General features: G+C 38.9%; 2 protein-coding genes across 3 annotated transcripts; both read right to left on the minus strand.

Moving 5' to 3' along the window:
- Positions 1-421: 421 nt before the first annotated feature.
- slc30a1a (solute carrier family 30 member 1a) lies at positions 422-5,151 on the minus strand. Of its 2 annotated transcripts, none has more exons than XM_059513179.1 (2): positions 4,336-5,151; positions 422-1,490 (listed from the first exon to the last, which is right to left on the minus strand). In XM_059513179.1, exons 1-2 carry the CDS (start codon positions 4,937-4,939, stop codon positions 598-600), a joined length of 1,497 nt encoding a protein of 498 aa, XP_059369162.1. In that variant the 5' UTR covers positions 4,940-5,151; the 3' UTR covers positions 422-597. The 2 variants fall into 2 exon arrangements, with proteins under 2 accessions (XP_059369162.1, XP_059369160.1); XM_059513177.1 differs by having other exon boundaries at positions 4,327-5,150.
- Positions 5,152-7,749: 2,598 nt separating this feature from the next.
- LOC132107041 (serine/threonine-protein kinase Nek2-like) lies at positions 7,750-14,499 on the minus strand. Its single transcript, XM_059513180.1, has 10 exons — positions 14,089-14,499; positions 13,887-14,010; positions 13,241-13,458; positions 12,510-12,750; positions 10,506-10,588; positions 10,268-10,394; positions 9,546-9,768; positions 9,041-9,095; positions 8,838-8,908; positions 7,750-8,226 (listed from the first exon to the last, which is right to left on the minus strand). The coding sequence occupies exons 1-10, from the start codon at positions 14,367-14,369 to the stop codon at positions 8,015-8,017; spliced, it is 1,635 nt and encodes a 544-aa protein (XP_059369163.1). The 5' UTR covers positions 14,370-14,499; the 3' UTR covers positions 7,750-8,014.
- Between the last annotated feature and the right edge of the window lie 1,677 nt (positions 14,500-16,176).

Here is a 16,176-nt window from a genome sequence, read left to right on the forward strand (position 1 = left end):
TCATCTAAAAATACTCTCGGTTAAAGTATAGATAATTTGTTGTGAAAGAAAAAACATTTTTTTTTAACCTCTAATATCATATCACTGAATCTTAAAAAAAAAAAAAAAAAAACGTAATTACCAATAACTTAAGTACATAAATTATTACAGCTCTCACAAAATTGAAAGTTTGAATATGACTAAGAAAACAAAGTGTGAAGAACAAAACACAAAACACATAAGGGTAGAAATTATTGGTCCAGACATTTCTACTTGGTCCAGCAGCTGAACGTTAAAATTGCTTGTCGTTGCATTACATCCACAGGAAGGACACAAATGACTGATGTCCTGTATGAAGAGAAGCTTTGGCACGGACACACCAATCAGACGATGCGGTAAACACACATGCATAGGAGGTCAGCCTTGCTCTCCAGCCTATTTATATTGTCTGTATGTTGGTGTGGTATCTGAGATATAGGACTGTGTGGTGTATGTGTGTTATCATGAGTGTGTTTGCGCTCAGTTCTTCTCACAGCATTGCAGAAATCAGGCAGCTGATCCAATACACATCGGTACCCTTAACAGAACAGGATGTTCTGTGTCTATCCTGCTTCTCGCTCACAATGACGATTCCACCTCCCTAGTCGTGATCACAATGGATTCTGGCTTGCTTGTTTCCTCCACAGACTCGCTGATGATCTCCAGAGATGTAGCAGAAGCACTGGTTACAGTTGGGGTTTTGGCTTCACATGTTTTCTTTGCATCTACCGCTCCATCAGAAGGCTTTGCGGAATCGACGGCGCCGCAGCAGAGCTTTGGTGCACACTGCGTTCTACAGGAGAGCTCGCAGAGTGAAGTGCGAGAATCAGAGTTCATTGTTACGAATTCCGGTTGAATGGTTGTAGCGTGGATGCCCTCATCATGGAAAAAGTCCTTGATACGCTTGGCTACGTCCATGTAGGATGTGGGGTCGTGGCATTTGATGTGCGCGGAGGCGATTATGCGACTGCCCGCCAGCTGCCAGATGTGCAGTTCGTGCACCGCCAACACGCCCTCCAGTTCCCGCAGGCGAGAGTTGAGCTGATGCATGTCGATTTGCTTGGGCACGGTCTGCAGCAGGATGAGTGCAGACTCCTTCAACAATGGGTATGTGGTGTAGAGGAGGATACAGACCATAATGATGCAGAGCGTGGGGTCAAGATACAGCACCCAACAGGGTCCAGCTATTTTGGTGCCGTTAGTCAATGCACCGCTGCTATTGAGTGAATGGTCTGCGCAATGCTGGCCCACACAAGGGTTCTCACACTTTTCGCCCGGCTTGCATGGATTCCATACCAGTATGAAGATGATGGCGTTGATAACCACAATAACTGAGCCGAGAGCATCGCCCAGCACGTGCAGGAAAACGCCCCGCATGTTGAGCTGGGACGCAGAGTCGTGTCCATTCTCGAGCTCTTCGTACGGAGCGTTGCCGTTAATCTGCAAATCCACACTGTCACTGTGACACATCTCTACAGAGGAGAAAGCAAGCAAGCAAGCATGAAAATTCCACGAAAATCTGCACAAAACAACAGTTTGTATTGAAATTAATCGGCAGTTATACTTTGCACCATTTACCTTGGAAAGACAAACTTTTCAACATCTGAGGAAATTTGTAACAAATTTGAGGAAATGTGGGTGTATAAAAGCACTGGAATGTTTCACTATTTGTACATTTGTGCTTGTATTCACAGCATTACAGATAACAGTATGGGAGCAGTGCAAAGAGGAATGTGGGGAGTTACATTATTTTTTCACTGGAGTGAGAAGGAATTAATTTTCTTTTTTGAAAGGCTGTGTTTCTCTGGCTCAAAGAGATTCTCATGCCAACTAGCAGGGACCAAGGAAAAAACAGAAAATTGTAGCTGGAGGAGTAATTACAGAACACTTTGAGAGGGGAGGGGAAACTATTGTTGCTTCGCTCACATACTCTGTTCCAGACCAGCTTTTAAATATGTGCTGATATTTAGTAAGATTCTGTGGAACACAAAGCAAGAGATTTAGAAGAATATTTACATGTTACCCATATAATTCATGCTGATGGAGCCCCAAAACAACATTGGACCCCACTGACTTTCAGTACGTAGACAAAAACAGTATTCCACAGTAGAAAGTATAGGATTGTTCACACCAAGAATGATAACAATAACTGCAACAACAACTATATTGACATCTACACCATCACACAATAGCATTCTGTTTATTTTAAGCACACGCTGTAGTCATTTCCTGCTAGCGATTGTCATTATGAATGGCTCATTGAATAATTGACTCAAATTATTTGTTCAATAACAGATTCATTTAGGAATTAAACATTGCAGTGTTGCTTTGAGATGGACAAAAGCTGGCTGTGGGTGATGTAACCCATCTGTTCATCTCTCATGTGATAATCTCTTCAGATTTCATCCGGGGTGTCTTAAACAAGCAAGCAGACCAAGGCCTTGGTTGAAATTGTTCTAGATAAGCTGAGTGACTGTTTCAGCTTGTATTTGGAATAAACTGCTTTTCTTGAAGGACCATATCTTGTTACAATTCTGCTTATCTGATAAACACAGATAATAGCACAGAACGAAAGATCCTTGCTGGTAATGAGCTGCCATACCATTACATTGTTGCGAATCCATAGAAATAATGCATTTAACCTAATTATGCAAAAGCGCATGGTTGACTGTTGCTCAAACTATCAAAAAAAGAACAGATTAATCAAATAAATAGTGTGTGATAATGGACAGGCAAGCAGCAGATGGAAAACCTCTAAGGGTCGTGACACACCAAGTCATTGGTCAGTTGGTGCAGTCGTGCGGGCCTTGTTGAGCATCTGTCAGCACTGCTTTTTGCTGTAAATTCCTCACTGTTTGCACTAGTCAGGCACCGTCTGTGTTTACAAGGATGCTTCCAGAGACATGCATTTTGATATAATTTTGCGCGAATGTGGCATTTTAAGCACAAATAGACACTGTGAATGTAATTCAATAATTCATGTGCATCTGCGTGGGTCTCACAATGTCTACACCGGACGCGAGCGGCGCAGTGCAACACGACAAAATACATTAAAACCCATTATAATCAGTGATGCTGTGTGAGCAAAGAAAATGATCCGTATGTAAATAACGCTTACTGCGATGTTACTATTGCAGATGTGCACATTGTGATATCAATGCTAAAATGATATATCACAAAGCCCTAGTTTACAGTTTGTATATCCGTAGTTCCACTTCTGGTTTTCCTTTTTGAATAACGAATACAGTCTACTGCCACCTGGTGGTACAGGTAGCTATTTTCTACAGTGCAGGCACAGAACGTATGCGATAGTTGGCTGTTGGTGTAGGCGTAGTTAACCTCTGCGGTGTGTTCAAATGTGGTATAACACCCAAAAGAAAATCACAGGTACCTTAATTATTGTTATATCAACTTCAAATTTGGAACATAACTTTTTTAGACATAAGGCTTCAATTTTATAGCAATTTTGGATTCAAAAATATTTTGAAAAATACTTATTTTATATATACACACTTTAATATTTTGAAATGATTCCACTTCTGCAATAATCTGCATATTGTCTTTAAAAAAATAAAGAGTCCAATCATAAGTATGTTCATGAATTATAACAATTTAAGTCTGGATGGTGTATTTTCACATTTATGTTTAAAAATGGGGGTTACACTAAAAAATGGGGGTTAAGAAACTCAAATGTTAGCTGACCACCTATGTGGCTTAGATTGAAGGCTATTTTTGACAGTCCCCAAACAAAGCCCAGAACCGTTACCAGAGCTACGAGCAGCGTGATACATCTAATACAAAATCACCACAATTCGACTGTAGTAACAGTACAGTAACTATATGTTAGCAGAAACCATGTTTAAAAAAAAACCTGGTTGACTAGTTTTTGTTGGGCTTCAGGCTGGTTTTAGAGGAGTCCTGACCTCTTCTTTAGCTGCTTCTACTGTATGGACAAAAACCCCAGGGAGACATTTCTCCAAATATCTACATTTATGGTCCACAAAACAAAGTCATGCGGGTATGTAAACGACATTAGGTCGGCATAAATGATGACATAATTCATTTTGGGGTGATCAATCGCTCGAACTTGATGATTTTGTTGCTAGTGGTTACACATTAACACACATGCCCAACGAGAAGCAAAAGCCGAAAGAGGACAGTGTTGCACACGTTTCTCCATTTACACACGCAACTACATCACCCTGCTTCATTCTGATTAATAATACATACCGGATCCCGCGTGTTCTGTATAATTAAGAATATCTATAGTATCTAGTGACCATATGAATAAATTATGATGACACAAACCCGATGTACCGGATCTGCTCCTGTCCGGATTAACGCCATTAGGGCTGTTGTTCTGATTCGGGACCAGATTATTGGTCTCCTCTCCCGCGGACCGACTGTCCTCCAGCGTCTCACACCGGCGCACCTTCCCGTTCTTGTGCTTTTTGTGTCCCCCGTGGCTGTGGCCGTGTCCTCCGTGGGAATGGCCGTGTCCGCCGCCACCGGCGTGCCCATGAAAGAGACAGAGCCCGAACAGGTTGACCAGCAGCCCCGCGGCGCCCACCCCGATCACCACCTCGGGCTTCTCGATCTCATGGGGCTCCGTGAAGCGCTCGATGGCCTCCAGGATGATGGTGAAGCAGAGCGCGGTGAGGAACACGGCGTTGACCAGCGCGCCCATCACCTCGGCCCGGATCCAGCCGAATGTGTTTTTGTTGGTGGACTGGGTCTTCTCCGCGAAACGCACCGCCACCAGAGCCACGACCAGCGCGATCACGTCCGACAGCATATGAAAGGAGTCCGACAGCATCGCTAGAGAAGACGTGACCCGGCTCACCACCACCTCCACGATGAAAAAGCCGAAGGTGAGCGACAGCATGCAGAGCAGGCGGACCCGGTTCGGCGCGCAGGCCATGACTCCGCCGCGAGACGAACAAAGATGTAAACGAACACGATACCGCTTCGGGTTAATATCTCATAACTGAGCTCGTTCAGGCCGGCAGACGGTAAGCGACTCTTTGAACCGGTTATGGTGCTCGTCTTCTGTCTCCCGTCTGCAGACGGCTGAAACTTTGCACCCGGACCGGCGAACTTTCCACACGGAACACGCTCAGTCAGGCCACGCCCACAACCGCCTGTGATTGGCTGAGCGCTTGGGATCGAGAAAAATGTAACTCGTCCCAGGAAAAGCGAAGAACTGCATTCATGATTATTTTACGTCTACTTTTTCATCGGCAAGACATTTTTTGTGTTTGCTCATCTGCAATGCGTCTAAAGGACGTTTCCTTTTAGATGTAAAATAGATGTTTATGAACGTAAAACTGACATCTTTCATCTAAAGTTGCCAAGACCTTATGCGTGGGCATTAGGGCAGAGTCGTGATGGCACACATACATCTGCAAGATGTCTGTTAAAGATCTCAAGATCTGGAAAGCATCTGCGGCGTACAGACGTCTGACAGACGTTAAGTTTTACATAAATTCTGAATCATAAACATCTTAAAGATATCTATTTGACATCTGATAGGAAAAGTCGATGTATTCAGTGTTGGGGAGTAACTAGTTACATGTAACGGCGTTACGTAATTTAATTACAAAATTATTGTAACTGTAATTAGTTACAGTTACTACGAAAAAATGAGTAATTAAATTAGTTACTTATGAAATTTTTAACGATTACAAAGGGGATTACATTTGAATGTTTACACAGATCCACATACATTTTTAGCTGATTTATTTCCCAAATTGCACTGACTATTCTGAGACATACCGCCCTAATAATTTCCGGGATGCGGAAACACAGTCTGGTTCGTAGAATCCAGTCATAAAAACGGAATGCCTAACGCGGACGGAATATGCCACATTTTGGATGACTAAATCAAAAGTAGGTCAGTACACTTGAATCAAAACATGACATGGACTAGTGTCTGTGAATATTAAGCCCCAAAAATGCAATATATGACTTCCACATTCTGCGTGTCTGTGGAAATCAGGCGCGGACTGGACACCGGGAGAACCGGGACAATTCCCGGTGGCATGGCAGCCGATTTTGCCCCACTATTTAATATCATTATTGTATAATTGCCTGCCGAATGTACTAAAGCAATCATTTGCGAATCCGCCATTTGATAATTAAATCTCTAATAAATCATGAATTGTTAGTCATGACTCGCGCGCTCTCCGCGCCTCCGCCAAACGGTTTGGATCAGACTCAGAGTAATCAATGCGAGAGAGAGAGAGAGAGAGAGAGAGAGAGAGAGAAAGAGAAAGAGAAAGAGAAAGAGAAAGAGAAAGAGAAAGAGAAAGAGAAAGAGAAAGAGAAAGAAAGAAAGAAAATAGAGTGGACAGCTGGAGCAGAGAAGCAGAACTACTGTTCAGGGTTTCAGGTCAGTTTCATCTGTAAGGATGCTTTTTTGTCTTTGTTTTTTATTTATTTAATCAAGCAGCAGCACGTTGCTCATCAGTCATCACTCAAAATACTATATAAAGGACATCATTATTATCAGTTGTAATGTTACAGTAGTAATTTAGCTGAAAAAAATTCCGATTTTTTTATAGGTTTAGGAGGAGCTACGACAGACAACAACACAACCCTTACGAAAATTAACATTTTAATATTTAACTATAAATCCAGAGAAAATGGTTACTATTGTTTAACTGATAACCAAAAATGTAAAATTATTTTACAAATGTATTTATTTAAAAATAAATACAAATCCATTTGCAAAAAAAATAAAAAACAAAACAAGGTTATTTTACTTTTATATAGGCTAATAAAAGCATGGTAATTTTTTGTAAGGGAAAAACATGACTCATGTACAGTATTAGGATTTTTCTATAAAGCTATTGTAGTATTGTAGAGTATTGTATTGTAAAGTATAGTTTTGTTCAATCTTGAGTATTAAAGTCATGAGAGAAATGGATAACAGGACAAAATAAAGAGACTGAAGAGAAAAATGGAAGTGAAGGTGCAGTTTAGGAGAGAACTTTTAATTATTTTGCATCTCCCCAAATTAAAGATTTAAAATAGATAAAAATAGTTTTGTCCATGAATTTGTTTGTATAAGTTAGAATTTTCCAGTCTGAATTTTTTTCCCAGTCCGCCCCTCCTGTAAATTAATGGCAAAGACATGGTTTCATTTACTACACATAGGACTGAAGCTTGCAGTGTTTTCAACCTCTACCATCTCAATATAGGAGTACACGAGCACATAAACATAATTTCTAGAACTGCTCTGTCTCTTCATGTGCATTTTACTTATTTTGAGAAAACTATCATCATATACAAAGAGACAGCAGTTTAAAAAAAAACACCAATGTTTCAGGAGTTTATTACACAGAATATGTCACATGCTTATTAGATAACTGTATTTAAGTTGATGTATATGCTTTTATTTATTATTCTTTAATTTTCACAAATTTAGAAAAGTAATCAAAAAGTACTCAAAAGTAATTAGTTACATTACTTTAATAAAGTAATTGAAAAAGTTACACTACTATTACATTTTAAACAGGGTAACTTGTAATCTGTAACCTATTACATTTCCAAAGTAACCTTCCCAACACTGGATGTATTGCAGATGAGCAAACACACTAAAAAATACATCTTGCAGACGTCTCTGTGATGAACGTGTGTAAACCTGAAAAGTTAGCTATCACACTTATAAAGACTAAAACAGCAATTTTATTTTCATATTTGTTTTAATGAATAAAAATAAAACATATACTATTATCAACCCTTTATTCCAATAAAACAGTATATCCAAATAAAACATTCATCCCAGTAATAAAACATCTATAAAATGACAATACAACACATTATCTTTGATAAAATAATCCAGTGTGATGACCAAAAATGAAGTGTTGTTCCACTGTACAACCGCTGCAGCAAATAAATAAAAGCAGAAATCTTATTTCCTAATGTACACAACATAAAAAAACCTCTTGATCAGACTAATGCACCACTTTCAGTAGTACACCATGGTTTATGGTTAGCGGATGCCCTGCATTTCTCTAAGCTTTGGTGAATAAATCTTTTCTTCTTCACCAAGAGCCTGTGTATGGACATTAGCCCACTGATGCCTCTTGACGAGACAATGTTCTTGGGGTTTAGTGATCGGTCTGCTCTCAGGTCGGCTGTTCTCCTTGCCATCTCCTGCAAAGTGAACCCTCTTCTTTCCCGGAGAGATGTTCTCTTCATTCTCTGTCAGAAACAGAATTATGTCATTCTCATGCTTTAAAAGTAAACATATACAACTATTTTCATTCATTAAGGATCTGAACCCAAATATTGTTGTCTAAAAAGACTAAATTCAGTCACGCTTTTCCTTGTTGTTGTACACTGCCGCCTTCTGCCTTCACAAGCGCTGATTGTTAGCCTCATTACTGTCAGACTTTCAAAATCTTTCCTCACTGAGATTATTATAATTTATTTTAATGCACAGCCACCACAAATCAGACTTTAGCACCTCTTTTTACTATGTGATTGTTCTGAGGTTAAAATTACAGATTTAAAGTCATAACAAGAAAGAGTTTAATAGCTGATACCAATAAAAAAAAATAATAATAATTCTACATTGACAGGAAACACTGGTATCTAACGAAGTCTTAGACCAAAAAAAAAAAACTGTTTATCTTAAAAAAATAACGCATATTCCCAAACACAAATAGGAAATAAGCATGTCTTATTCTGCATCTTAAACTCCTGAAATAATGGCGTCTCTCATTTTAGAGCATTCAATGCAATTTGGGAAAGAAACAAATTCATTATTTGTGTGAAATTCTTCATTTCTATTCAGAAAAACGGTTTCATACCCGTGTCACTGAGAAGAGACAGTGCCCTCTGCTGCCGGATCAAATGATATGCCTTCAACAAGCTCTCAGCTCTGTCAGAGAACAATATTATTAACATTACCGTATGTGAACAAGTGCTCAGTAACTGTAGCTAGTTGTGCAGCACATGACTAATGTTTAATGCATTCATATATGACCAGTTCAGCAAAGAGTAATATATTTACCTGGCCAGCTTTTCATGTGATTGCTGCTCTCGGACACACAGCTCCTGTTCCCTTTCTGGGGGAGAAACGAGAGGGAGGGGGGGGGGGGGGAGTGAGAGAGAGAGAGAGAGAGAGAGAGAGAGAGAGAGAGAGAGAGAAAAAAACAAAAACAAAGTCTTGCTATTTAGCAGCATTAAAAGGGTCAGTTCACCTAAAATGATAATTCTGACATAATTTACTCATTTTCATGTCATTCTGAAGACTTTCATTTAACTTCATAACACAAATGAAGATAATTTTTAATGAAACCTGGAAAAATTTCAGGCCCACTGAAAGCCCATGCAACCACAATTTGGTGAAACACAGTGTAAAAGTAAACTATATGAATAGAGACACTATCACTTTATTAAATAACAGAATAAAATATGTGGGGTTGAGTATCCCAATGTTTATCACCTGACCAACTGTTACTGGAGGCAGATGTTAGCTCCGAGTGTAAAGAGGCCTAATAAAACCGTAGACTTACGCTCTAGTCTCTGCTCTCGCTCTCTGAGGGTCTGCTCACGCTCACGTAGAATCTGCTCCTTCAGCCGCAGCTCTGCTAGAAGCGACGTCTCTGGATGTTTGGGCGGATCTACATCTACTGACCTGCGCCGCTGCTTCTCCTGAAGCCTCTTCTGCTCCTGGGCTACACAGCCTGAGATCAAGCTGTTCTGCAGAATGGACTCCACCGAGGGCCTCAGATAGTCCTAACAAAACAGCCAGCCAGAATGTGACAAAAGAGCACACAAGGCAATGTGAATGGAAAAGCCTAGCTGAGATAACACAGGGCCTTTCATACAGAATGCATTGTTGCAAATAAAAACAAAAAGAACAGGACAATCTAACAAGGTCTAAAAACATGAATTATAAATGTTAGTTGATTTTTATTGTTTTTATTCTTGATCACCACAATTGTCCAGCACATTTTACAAATAATATCAATAAGATAGCAGTGGAGTGGAACAAAAACTCCTTCTGTGTGAACGGCCTTGTTTAACTTTTTGCCATGCTTGCTATATTCATTGTTCAATACAAATCGTACAATTCTTTATTTTCACTATACAACTGACCAACAGTGACAATTCAGCAGGCGTTTAATCAGTTAACTGTGGTCAGTCAAATTCACTTCGACTTTGGCCTTGTAACACAAGATTGAGTAAAAAAATAAATACAAATTCATGGTTCTTCTGACAAAATTGACTTTACCTTCAAGTTGAGCATTTTTGAAAGAACTGTGTTCAGATCATCAGAGTATCTGTATGGGATTCTTCTGAACTTCCCTTCTCTGATTTTTCCAGCCAGTTCTGTTTGATTGTATGCTGTAAATGGGGGACTTGGGAAAAAAAAAAAGGACTGAATATGAATACAACCAAGTTTCACTATTTTGTATAATCAGACAACCACCCTGTGAGATTTAAGAGGAGAATAACACATTTATACTCACGATAAAGCACATAGTTCATAAAGTAAACATCCCAAGGACCATATATCTGACTTTTCATTGTAGGACATGCGGTTAATTTGTTCCTGGGAATACAAAAGGTGCAAAATATGAATAAAACAGAAAAAAGCCCAAGTCTTGGAATATAAAGAATAAAATGATGAAACTATGGCACAAATTATTACTTCTGCATGTCATGACAAGATCATTTAAAAACAGTTACTCTGCTTTTCGAAACTTGTTTTGTTCCAGTTCTTCAGTTTCCAGTAAACATGCGCTTAAATGTATATTTTACCCCAAAATTTGCAGTACGTAAAAGATACTGTATATATATTTATCTTTACTGAATTTTTCAACTATACAGGGAATATCATCAAAAAAGTTGATTTCACTAATTCCATTCAAAAAGTGAAACTTGTATATTATATTCATTCATTACACACAGACTGATATATTCCAAATGTTTATTTCTTTTAATTTTGATGATTATAACTGACACAAAGGAAAATCCCAAGTTCAGTATCTTAGAAAATGTGAATATTACTTAAGACCAATACACAGAAAGGATTTTTTAAAATCTTGGCCAACTGAAAAGTATGAACATGACAAGTATGAGCATATACAGCACTCAATACTTAGTTGGGGCTCCTTTTGCCTGAATTACTGCAGCAATGTGGCGTGGCATGGAGTCGATCAGTCTGTGGCACTGCTCAGGGGTTATGAGAGCCCAGGTTGCTCTGATAGTGGCCTTCAGCTCTTCTGCATTGTTGGGTCTGGAATATCGCATCTTCCTCTTCTCAGTACCCCATAGATTTTCTATGGGGTTAAGGTCAGGCGAGTTTGCTGGCCAATTAAGAACAGGGATACCATGGTCCTTAAACCAGGTACTGGTAGCTTTGGCACCGTGTGCCTGGGTCCAAGTTCTGTTGGAAAATGAAATCTGCATCTCCATAAAGTTGGTCAGCAGCTGGAAGCATGAAGTGCTCTAAAACTTCCTGGTATACAGCCGTGTTGACCTTGGATCACAGAAAACACAGGGGACCAACACGAGCAAATGACATGGCACCCAAAACCATCACTGACTGTGGAAACTTTACACTGGACCTCAAGCAACATGGATTGTGTGCCTCTTTTCCTCCACTCTGGGACCCTGATTTCCAAAGGAAATGCAAAATCTACTTTCATCAGAGAACATAACTTTGGACCACTCAGCAGCAGTCCAGTCGAGACGCTTCTGACGCTGTCTGTTGTTCAAGAGTGGCTTGACACAAGGAATGTGACAGCTGAAACCCATGTCTTGCATACATCTATGTGTAGTGGTTCTTGAAGCACTGACTCCAGCTGCAGTCCACTCTTTGTGAATCTCCCCCACATTTTTGAAAGGGTTTTGTTTCACAATCCTCTCCAGGGTGCGGTTATCCCTATCGCTTGTACACTTTTTTTCTACCACATTTTTTCCTTCCCTTCCCCTCTCTATTAATGTGCTTGGACACAGAGCTCTGTGAACAGCCAGCCTCTTTTGCATTGACCTTTTGTGTCTTGCCCTCCTTGTGCAAGGTGTCAATGGTCGTCTTTTGGACAACTGTCAAGTCAGCAGTATTCACCATGATTGTGTAGTCTACAGAACTAGACTGAGAAACCATTTAAAGGGTTTGCAGGTGTTTTGAGTTAATTAGCTGATTAGACTGTGGCACCAGGTGTCTTCAATATTGAACCTTTTCACAATATTCAAATTTTCTGAGATACTGAATTTGGGATTTTCCTTAGTTGTCAGTTATAATCATGAAATTTTAAATAAATAAACATTTGAAATATATCAGTCTGTGTGTAATGAATGAATATAATATACAAGTTTCACTTTTTGAATGGAATTAGTGAAATAAATCAACTTTTTGATGATATTCTAATTATATAATCAGCACCTGTAGGTGCCAATTTTCTCTCATCACAATCCCAGGGATCTCAATCTTCTCTCTTTGAAACACATTTAAATGAAAGAACTCTTACCGGCGACATGTAATATGGAGTTCCAACAAATGTTTTAGCAAAGCTTGTATCATGGTTCAGTATCCGAGCTAAACCAAAATCACCAAGCTTTACATTCTTTTTGACATCCAAAAAGATGTTTGCGGGTTTAAGGTCCCGGTGCAGAACTGTACTGCTGCCGTTACTTCTACCATGGCACTCTTTTAACGCCAGGGACAACTGTGCCATCACACGCAGGATGAATTCTTCTTCCAGATATCGTCTGCAAAGACAACGCAAAAGAAACAAACATTGCAGGAAAACAACTTAAACAACAAAACAACAGTAGCAGGGTTTCTGCAGCTAAATTTAAGACGTTAAGACCAAGTGAAGAACATTTAAACTAATACATTTATATGTCAAATATAATAACAAAATAGAGTTTATGAAAAGAAATATCTATATAGGAAAAACATATTTAAAAAAAGATTTCATTCTCCACAGATATTTGTACTTATTTATAAAAAAAACGACATTTATTTTGCACCTCAAATGTATCTTGATTTAGGAAATGTTTTGATATTTATATAGGAGAACAAGACATAAATGCTGAGGAAGATATTAATTTTAAGCAAAGCATGCAACATTTAATACCACAACTTTACCAGTTGAACACTTTCTGCTCTGATTTAAGACCTTTTCAAGTCCTTTATTTGTGAAAGGGTTAGTTAAGACTTTAAGACCCGTAGAAGCCATAAATAGCTTAATTTTACCGTTCTTTGATGCATCGGTTGATGAGACTGGCCAGATCTCCACCCTCACAGTACTCCATCACTATATATAATGTTGTGTTCGTCCTATCTATAATTCTGTCATAGTATCGGACGATATTTGGATGCTTCAGCTCACGGAGCAAATTGACCTCCGACACCAGCATCTGTTTCTCAGCCTCGGCCATGGTGCCATAGTCCAGCACTTTCCAAACCAGAATCTAAAGGTAAAAATAATGATAAGTAAAAATTTATAGCCTGGATGCACTGTAAGTCACTTTGGATAAAAGCGTCTGCTAAATGCATAAATTTAAAGAGATCAGATGACATGGTCCACATTAACCAGCTGGAGGAGATGACTATAACTACCAATAACCACAAAGGCATAATTCACAGTACCCTGACTTCACTTTACTATGAAGTGTATTGCACTAGAACACAAAATGTCATAGAAAACAGCATCTAAAAACAAATTCTACACTTACTACTACCAATATTTTGTCTAATAAGGACATAAAAAAGTGTTACTTAAATATCTAACGTAAATATTTTTTCATTTGTTGATACTGATTTAACTTAGGCTCCTAATATAAAAGTACATTTCAACGATACCATATTGTTCATGCAAACAGAGTTCAGTCTTATTGACCTTTCCATCTGATTTCCTCCTGATTTTCTGGCATTTCCCATAAGATCCGCATCCTATGGTGAGCATCACCTCATAGTCTTCAGTTCTGGACGGCATCACGCGCACAGCAGCCGCACACTTCAGACTAACACAACAGAGCTTCGTTATTTATCATGTACAGACTGTACTAACAAACACAACAGGATTCATTCAGTTCACTTACCGTAATACATTCACTTCTCGTCCCTTGTGCTTATCTTCCTGTGTCTTGTATCGTTTTGTATGTGTTTTAGTAAAAAAAAAAAAAACGTTCCAGTCTCTTGTTTGTGTTGAGCTTGAGAAACAAACTGACGAGATACAAGCAAGCCGATTTTCAAACGTGCGCACAAACGCTGGGTTCTGATTGGCTGGACTTGATCGTTGGCGGTGATCCCATTGGTCCGTATGAGGACACAGCGTGCACGTTGCCAAGCGCTGAAGAACCGCGAGAACACGCGGGAACATTTAGAAGAGTATTTCTTAAAGGGACAGGACAGCGTGAGAACTACGTTGAACGGTTAAGTTTTAAAACGGAACGGTAAAAACTAAACTTGATGTAAACATTTTAACTTTAAATCATAAGTTAGAATTCATCCTATCATATTTGTGGACACGTTTCTTGGGAGTATGTGACCCTGGACCACAAAACCGTAAGTTACACGGGTAACGTTATATTTGCAGCACTATAACGTTACGTGTCATAATCTGAAAATCACGCGCCCATCATCATACTAATAATAATTCTGAGAGGCCGAGATACGTATTTATTCAGCTTTAAGGCAATGTATAAATCATAATTAAAAAATATTGCCCCTTGTGACTGGTTTTGTGGCCCAGGGTCACATACACTTTATATTTTGACTTATTTAATATGGTTTCCTTCATTTTAACAAAAACAGGTTACTTCTTTGAGACGTACCTTCTGCAGACTGACCTCTGCGCCCGTCACTATGTTATTGAAGCTGTACCAGTCTATGAGCTGTACACTGTCACTGCAAGTTTACTATTTGTCCGGGCGGTGGCAGCAGTGTGTGTATCGTATTCAACGGTTCTGGGTGTGGTAGGGTCAAAGTTCACCTAAAACCCTTTACCGTTTCCATAAGAAGCGTTTTCAGGATATGAGCTTTGCACATGCAGCCGCATGCAGCCAGAAAGACAGTAAATAACTTCATTTCATTAGGAAAGATGCTTTGTTGTAGCTAAATTCAATTATGAGGCACATGTGGGTAGTTTATGAGCATCTGTATGCTTCATATGTTTTTATAAAGGCCACAAGAGAAAGGATAGTATGGGCATCTGGAAATATTAACTCACCCCATGACATGACCCCTCAAAAATCTAATCCTTTGTCTTTGGAAATGAGCCATTATTTTCTTCTTCCATCTTAATTTCATTTCCATCTTAGTTATATTTGCAAGCGTCTTGCTATAAACTATTTAGAAAGGCATTCATACAATCATTCAAAAGCTAAATGTTTGTTGAGAAGAAAAAAACAACAACAACATATACTACTTCTTAAGGTGGAACATCTTTCAATGTCATTCTTATTAGAGGTTTGCAGCGAGTTTTATATTTCTGGGTTTAAGGCTACTTAATTTGAGATTTACATACAGAACAAATAAGCAGGACATTAATAATAAAATTAGATGGTTGTGTTTTGTAAACTAAAAGAGAATCAAATATGATCATGTACTGTCCTACCAGCATTCAATAGACTCAATACAGACTGATTGATATACCATTATCACTTGCTTTCGTGTTGATGTGTTTGGTGACCGCGCTTCATTCTATCTCGATTTCAAATCTAACATATTTCTCTCAGCATGGAATGGGATTCGTGATTTTATTGCTGAAGTAATGTAACCAATTTGTACCCTATTCACAGAAGGGACCAGCTCTGGCTGTTCTCCTGAACATAAAGTGTAAAATACACAGGCAGCTGAGGCATATGTTTAAATATCAAAACTGATCTAATGCTTGATCCAAATTTTACTGTGAACGATTCAATGGTGCATGTTAATCCAGAGAACAAACACTGCAATTCACATCAACTGTAAAAGTCTTATCAGAATGATTGAAGGGCTTTTTACACGACAACGTTTTCAGCCAAAAAAGGGAATCTTTTTATGCAATTTGCCTGTTCGTTTACACAACAACAGTGTTTTGGGGAGTAAAAACGCATATTTTTGAAAATGGGTTTCAAAGTGCAAGTTTTTTGAAAATTCCGTTATTGTTTCAGTGAAAACACCCGAAACTGTAATCTTTAAAAATG

This window comes from Carassius carassius, chromosome 27 (genome assembly GCF_963082965.1).
Source record: "Carassius carassius chromosome 27, fCarCar2.1, whole genome shotgun sequence".
Classification (NCBI taxonomy): domain Eukaryota; kingdom Metazoa; phylum Chordata; class Actinopteri; order Cypriniformes; family Cyprinidae; genus Carassius; species Carassius carassius.

Bases quoted from the DNA above. Each gene is read 5' to 3' on its own strand.
- slc30a1a (XM_059513177.1), bottom strand. From the start codon at position 4,939: ATGGCCTGCGCGCCGAACCGGGTCCGCCTGCTCTGCATGCTGTCGCTC. The intron at 1,491-4,326 runs GTTTGTGTCATC...TCTCCTCTGTAG, and splicing joins GAGCAGATCCGGTACATCGG to AGATGTGTCACAGTGACAGT.
- LOC132107041 (XM_059513180.1), bottom strand. From the start codon at position 14,369: ATGTTCCCGCGTGTTCTCGCGGTTCTTCAGCGCTTGGCAACGTGCACG. The intron at 9,769-10,267 runs GTAAAGTCAATT...CTGTTTTGTTAG, and splicing joins CAAAAATGCTCAACTTGAAG to GACTATCTGAGGCCCTCGGT. The intron at 9,096-9,545 runs GTAAGTCTACGG...TTTCTCCCCCAG, and splicing joins GCGAGAGCAGAGACTAGAGC to AAAGGGAACAGGAGCTGTGT.